The following is a 7,409-nucleotide window of genomic DNA, read 5'->3' on the forward strand; positions in this document are numbered from 1 at the left end:
AAAGCCATTCAGTAGATGAATTTTTCTTGGTGGTATATGTACCACTGTTATAAGAGAACAACATTCAGGGAAAAGCCCCAGAACATCAACATGTGAGATACTGACAAAGCAAGAGCCAATTGCAGTTTGTGAGGATATCCGGCGAGGCACGATGAAAACCACCACATTTTGTTTCTCAGCAATTAATGGACAACAGTATATTAGAAAATTTGAAATATTGTTGCACCTTAAAAAGAAGTGAAGAAAGTCATTTCTGATTACAGATTCTGATTATAGAGATTTGTAGTACTGTAGAGATTATAATGACTATATGAGAATGATATAAAATATTTTTTTGCAGAACACCTAACACATGTTTCTGTCATAGAAATATTGTTTATTTTGAAATTCAGGTTTTTGTGGACACTGTTATTTCTTCCTAAATATACTAGAGACGGAGCATGACAGGAAGGAATCAAACTATTGTCTCAGAGTTCCTCCTCCTGGGACTGCCCATCGAGTCAGAACATCAAAACCTGTTCTACGCCCTGTTCCTGACCATGTATGTTACCACCGTCCTGGGGAATCTTCTCATTATCGTCCTCATTTGCCTGGACCCCCACCTCCACACACCCATGTATTTGTTCCTCAGTAACCTGTCTTTCTCTGACCTCTGCTTCTCCTCTGTCACAATGCCCAAATTGCTACAGGACATGCAGAGCCAAGACTTGTCCATCCCCTATGCTGGCTGCCTGACACAAATGTACTTCTTTCTGTTCTTTGGAGACTTGGAGAGCTTCCTTCTTGTGGCCATGGCCTATGACCGCTACGTGGCCATCTGCTTCCCCCTGCACTACACCACCGTCATGAGCCCCAGGCTCTGTCTCTTCCTGGTGGTGTTGCCCTGGATACTGACCACATTCCATGCCATGTTACACACCCTGCTCATGGCCAGGCTGCACTTTTGTGATGACAATGTGATCCCCCACTTTTTCTGTGACATGTCTGCTCTGCTGAAGCTGTCCTGCTCTGACACTCGAGTTAATGAGCTGGTGATATTTATCACGGGAGGGCTCATTCTTGTGATCCCCTTTCTACTCATCATCACGTCCTACATTCGAATCGTGTCCTCCATCCTCAAGTTTCCTTCTGTGAGGGGTATCCGCAAGGCCTTCTCCACCTGTGGCTCCCACCTCACTGTGGTGTCCCTGTTTTATGGGACAGTTATTGGTCTCTACTTATGTCCATTAGCTAATAATTCTACTGTTAAGGAAACTGTGATGGCTATGATGTACACTGTGGTGACCCCCATGCTGAACCCCTTCATCTACAGCCTGAGGAACAGAGACATGAAGGGAGCTCTGGGAAGAGTCTTTTGGAAAAAGAAAACTCCCTTCTCTTTGTGATGCTAAAGATGGGACTTCTACACAACTTTATGCAGCTGATATATTGATATTAATGTTGGGATATTAACCCAGACTTCCTTTTTCAATGATCTTTTTGTTAAAATTCCATGGTAAGATATTGTCCAGTAAGTAAAAGGGATATGGTGGAGGTAGGTAGTAGGACCTGGAAAGGGGATGTCATTGAACTACTAGCAGAATCTTGCTTATTTTTTCTCTCCAGGTTACTCTAAGAAGCATTATTTTTAAACTTCCAACTAATCTTTGTATCCCCACCCCACCTTTTTTCTTTATTGTTTCTGGTGTTTTATTTACTGATAAAATAAACTCTACTGTTTACTGAGCATTTACTCATTTACTGTGGAGACACCCTCTCTCTTCTGCCCTTGACCCACCACCTTGGACAGAAATTCCGTGAATGAAGAGACTGAAACTACAGAACCTGGTCCCACAGAAGCCTACTAATGTTTACTGAACCAATCCCCCATTTGATAATATGGAAGTGAAGAGAGTGTTAGTTGCTCAGTTGGCCCCAACTCTTTACGACCCCATGGACTGTAGCCAGCAGGCTTCTCCGCCCGTGGAATTCTCCAGGCAAGAAAATTGCAATGGGCTGCTGCCATTTCTTCCTCGAGGGGATCTTTTCTACCCAGAGATTGAACCTGGATCTTTTGTGTCTCCTGCACTGCAGGGGGATTCTTTACCATCTGAGCCACCAGGGAAGCCCTGAAAATATGGAGGAGACTAAAGAAATAGCATAACTGTGATAGCTTGTAAAATAACACTAATGGGATGAGCTGCCTCCTTGGCCGACTGCGTGCCACTATGGCAGCAAATTCTTGGACCAGTGGTCCCTTCCTAAAGCTGGCCCTTCCGGTTGTGTGAGGACACCATCCAGACCGTGCCATGCTCCCAGGAAGGCCACTTAGAACCCAGGTCAGCCACACTAAAGAAGTGGAGAGGGGAGCCCCTTCTTCAGTATCTGTGTTCCTTTCTGTAACAGTTAATTTAACATTTTTTTTTAAAAAACATAACCAAAACCATGCTTTTGTCTCTTATTCTAGTATTTTCTGTATACATGCATATGGTTGTGTCATATAGGTAACGACTCCTAGGTCATTCATGGGAAATGGTGTTTTACTGAGAGATTTTGCAATCTTGAGAATCTTTCCAACATATGTGTCTTGTGACTTGCCTGATGGTCCAGTGGTGAAGACTCTGAGTTTCCACTTAAAGGGGTGCAGGTTTGAGCCCTGGTCCCAGAATTAAGATTCCACATGCTGCCCAGCATGGCTGAAAAGCAAAATGTCTTTCTAGGCACTTTACTCAAACTCACTGAAGGCTTCTTGTTGCCACAGAAAGCAGGCTGCTACACTCAGATATTTTAGGATAGTCACAGTATGGCCTCACCAAATATCTTTTTTTATTTTCCACCTGTGGGCTCCAACCACAAAGGTTTGCTGTCCATTTCCTAAACAGGCAGGGGTTAAGCTTTCCTGTATGAGCTCTGCATCCTCAATTTCCCTCAAAGTATAGTCAGGTGTGATCAGCGATTGTAATCAGTCACTGCTCTTGGACCCTGAGAGCATTTGTCCTAGAGAGGTCCTGGGCAATTGCTTTGTCTTTAATAAATCCCTCCAGGATCCAGGCTCCTCTGGGATCCAGGGCCCATTAGACCTGAGGATGTGCAGAACGGGAGATGGAGAAGGGAGGTTTAAGACACAGGTGATGACTACAGAGGGTGACATTTTACATGATTCAGTGAATAAAGGGGAGCAGGATCTCAGGTCAGGATCCTGGAGTCACCCTCACACACTGGGTAAGTTGGGCAGAGGGTAATGAGCTAATCCTTTTGAAACCTTCCAACCTGAGGGTCTTGGTTTCCCAGGTTGTATGATGTTCTGCAGGAGAGTTTTTCAGGTATGGTAATGCTCCTCTTTTCCACCTCTCTCCCTCCTAAAATTTCACTACATTTGAGAAATGTTTATTGATATTCTACCAGGTATAATCTGCTTTCATTAATGACAACGTTCTTGTGTGTTACTCACTGTGTTTTTATTCCCACGTTATTGAATAATTTCAGCATACTGACAGCTCACTCTAGGCATTAGTATCATAGTTCTGAACATTTATTTGATATTAGAATAACTTTGGAGCTTTAGAAAATTTTGTATGGATGTTGCACACCAGAAACTGACACAATATTGTGAAGCACTTGTGTTGTTGTTCAGCCACCAAGTCGTGTCCGACTCCTCACAATGCCATGGACTTAAGCAACGATAATCCAATTAAAAAACTGTGGTTAACACAATGAGGTACCATTACACGCCAGTCAGGATGGCTGCTATCCAAAAGTCTACAAGCAATAAATGCTGGAGAGGGTGTGGAGAAAAGGGAACCCTCTTACACTGTTGGTGGGAATGCAAACTAGTACAGCCATTATGGAAAACAGTGTGGAGATTTCTTAAAAAACTGGAAATAGAACTGCCATATGACCCAGCAATACCACTTCTGGGCATACACACTGAGGAATCCAGATCTGAAAGAGACACGTGCACCCCAATGTTCATCGCAGCACTGTTTATAATAGCCAGGACATGGAAGCAACCTAGATGCCCATCAGCAGATGGATGGATAAGGAAGCTGTGGTACATATACACCATGGAATATTACTCAGCCGTTAAAAAGAATTCATTTGAATCAGTTCTAATGAGATGGATGAAACTGGAGCCCATTATACAGAGTGAGGTGAGCCAGAAAGATAAAGAACATTACAGTATACTAACACATATATACGGAATTTAGAAAGATGGTAACGATGGCCCTATATGCAGGGCAGAAGAAGAGACGCAGAAGTACAGAACAGACTTTTGATCTCTGTGGGAGAAGGGGAGGGTGGGATGTTTCGAAAGAACAGCATGTATATTATCTGTGGTGAAACAGACCACCAGCCCAGGTGGGAGGCATGAGTCAAGTGCTCGGGCCTGTTGGGCTGGGAAGATCCAGAGGAATCGGGTGGAGAGGGAGGTGGGATGGGAGACCGGGATGGGGAATTCGTGTAACTCTATGGCTGATTCATATCAATGTATGACAAAACCCACTGAAAAATAAAAATTAAAAAAAAAAAAACAAAAAACTGTGGTTAAATATATCTGAGGGCTTCAGTAATTTTTATTTTTAAAATGTATCAAGTATCCTTGCTACTCACTGTGTAGTCCATGGGCTGTGGCATGGGCATTAACTGGGTGCTAATTGAAGTGCAGAAGCGTTATGCCATAATAATGTTACTAGTACTTAGCAAAAACGTGCAGGAGCAGACCTACTGTGTCAAAATCAGGGTTTCCCGGAACTCCATATTCAAAGATGATTAAATTTTAGATCCACTGCACTATGTTGCCTTATGTGAAGTCCAGGCTGAGAACTACTATTCTAATGGGTGTAGAGTGTGAGAGGCTTATGGCATCATCAGGGATAACATCCCCAAGTCCTGTCTCTGCTTTGTGATCCGCAATCACATGCTTGGCACAAGACTTGGGATCTGCTCACTTGCCAGGGAAAAAACTTCTGAGAAAATTATGATTCTCTTCAATGATTTTTCTCACTGTGATATCAGTACCTATGTCCATGTGTAAAACCTGTTGACATGGCTGGATCAACCCACATCAAGGAGTGAAATTCCGGATGTTGGATTCGGTTATGTCTTTCGTGAAGGAGCTTCCCACATCTAACGATGCTTCTCCTTTGTTTTTTTGTCAGCTTTGAGGCACAGTGTGTTGGATAAATCAGGATTCTTGAAAGAAAATGAACTAGTTGGAGAGTGCCTCTATATCTATATTTATATTATCTATATAGATAAATATCTCTATATCCTCTGTGATCGTGAAGAGAATAGTGTATCTGGTGTGGGGACATTTTCCATGGGGACCAATTACATCCATGAATTCAGTAATACAGTGTCAAATTCAGTGCCAAAGCAGTAGCACTAGGAGTTGAGTCTAGTACTACTTGTTCTGGGAGGATTTAGTAGGAGCAGACAGCAAACTCCTAATTTAGAAGGAGCTGGCTGTCTTTCAAGTTGGAAGAACGCATGTTTCAGCTGGAAGCACAACAATTGAGTTTATGACACATCGGCTACGTCCAGACACTCTACCAGCTACAAGCACTGCTTCAGTCATAACGGCAGACATGGCCTGTCCGACAGGTACTCTACCATTCTACAGGGAAGAAAGCCATAAACAGTGTCATCAAAGAATGCCGAAGGAGAAGGGTTCAGTCATGGAAGCAGGAAGACGAGTTAGGAGGCCGTTCCAGTGATAGAGAAAGGACATGACGTCAGCTAGATCAAGTGTACTGAGGTGGCTAATGGGAGTGTCTGAAAGGGTAGGAGAATCTGTAGGACTTGCCCACAGATAGGAAGCTGATCATGAGCAAAGGAGGGAATGAAAGAATACTTGCAGGTTGTGGAGCACCTGGATTCCCTTTTACTGAGAAATATGAGACATTAGAAGAGGAGGGAATTGGGGGAAGGGCAAAGAGACATCATGAATTTCTTTGCAGCAAACGAGGGTGTAACGTCCGCAACAATTAGGCCACTGAGTATACTCTTTCATAGATTACAGAGACATTTGCAAGTAAAGCTTAAATAACCATCAAGCCATTGGAGTAGATGTTTTTCTTCCTGGTACATATAGAATTACAAGGGAACCATGTTTAGGGGAAAACCCAGGAGCACCAATCAACTTGAAGATATTGACAAAACAGAAGTCAACTACAGTTAGTGGGGATGTGAGGAAAAACCAATACATCCTGTGTCTCAGGACTTAGTGGATAAGAGTGTGCTTTTAAAAATCTGGAATATTGCTACATTTGAAAGCAAAGTGAGAAAATAAATGATTTCCAATCATAGAGATTCTGATTATAGAGAATTTGTGTCCTGTAAAGATTGTAGTTATTGTGATGAGAATGATAAAAAGTATTTTTGCAAAGCATCTAGTGGCCCATATATCATAGAAATATGCTCAATTTGAAATTCAAGTTTTCATGAACATTGTTATTTCTTCTTAAAGATACTGGAGACAGAACATGACAGGAAGGAATCAAACTACTATCTCAGAGTTCCTCCTCTTGGGACTGCCCATCAAGTCAGAGCATCGAAACCTGTTCTATGTCCTGTTCCTGGTCATGTACGTTACCACCATCGTGGGGAACCTTCTCATCATTGTCCTCATTTGCCTGGACCCCCACCTCCACACACCCATGTATTTGTTTCTCAGTAACCTGTCTTTCTCTGACCTCTGCTTCTCCTCTGTCACAATGCCCAAATTGCTACAGGACATGCAGAGCCAAGACCCATCCATCTCTTATGCTGGCTGCCTGATACAAACATACTTCTTTCTGTTCTTTGGAGACCTTGAGGACTTCCTCCTTGTGGCCATGGCCTATGACCGTTACATGGCCATCTGCTGCCCTCTGCACTACACCACCGTCATGAGCCCCAGGCTCTGTCTCTTCCTGGTGGTGCTGCCCTGGGTGCTGACCACGTTTCATGCCATGTTGCACACCCTGCTTATGGCCAGGCTGCACTTTTGTGCAGACAATGAGATTGCCCATTTTTTCTGTGACATGTCTGCTCTGCTGAAGCTGTCCTGCTCTGACATTCGAGTTAATGAGCTGGTGATATTTATCACGGGAGGGCTCATTCTTGTGATTCCCTTTCTACTCATCATCACGTCGTACGGTCGAATTGTGTCCTCCATCCTCAAGGTCCCTTCTGCGAAGGGTATCCGCAAGGCCTTCTCCACCTGTGGCTCCCACCTCACTGTGGTGTCCCTGTTTTATGGGACAGTTATTGGTCTCTACTTATGTCCATCATCTAATAATTCTACTGTTAAGGAGACTGTGATGGCTATGATGTACACTGTGGTGACCCCCATGCTGAACCCCTTCATCTACAGCCTGAGGAACAGAGACATGAAGAGAGCTCTGAGAAGAGTCTTTTGTAGAAAAAAAGCTCCAATTTCTTTGTGA

At 43.4% G+C, this 7,409-nt stretch overlaps 2 protein-coding genes across 2 annotated transcripts; both read left to right on the forward strand.

The window, feature by feature from the left end:
* Positions 1 to 440: 440 nt before the first annotated feature.
* Positions 441 to 1,385, forward strand: LOC136149925 (olfactory receptor-like protein DTMT). Its single transcript, XM_065910596.1, has one exon. The coding sequence runs from the start codon at positions 441 to 443 to the stop codon at positions 1,383 to 1,385; it is 945 nt and encodes a 314-aa protein (XP_065766668.1).
* A 2,962-nt stretch (positions 1,386 to 4,347) lies between these two features.
* LOC136149915 (olfactory receptor-like protein DTMT) lies at positions 4,348 to 7,409 on the forward strand. Its single transcript, XM_065910580.1, has 2 exons — positions 4,348 to 4,358; positions 6,458 to 7,409. The coding sequence occupies exons 1-2, from the start codon at positions 4,348 to 4,350 to the stop codon at positions 7,407 to 7,409; spliced, it is 963 nt and encodes a 320-aa protein (XP_065766652.1).

The sequence above is a fragment of the Muntiacus reevesi genome, chromosome 18, assembly GCF_963930625.1.
Source record: "Muntiacus reevesi chromosome 18, mMunRee1.1, whole genome shotgun sequence".
Classification (NCBI taxonomy): Eukaryota; Metazoa; Chordata; class Mammalia; order Artiodactyla; family Cervidae; genus Muntiacus; species Muntiacus reevesi.

Coding starts and splice junctions, on each gene's coding strand:
- LOC136149925 (XM_065910596.1), top strand. CDS start 441: ATGACAGGAAGGAATCAAACTATTGTCTCAGAGTTCCTCCTCCTGGGA.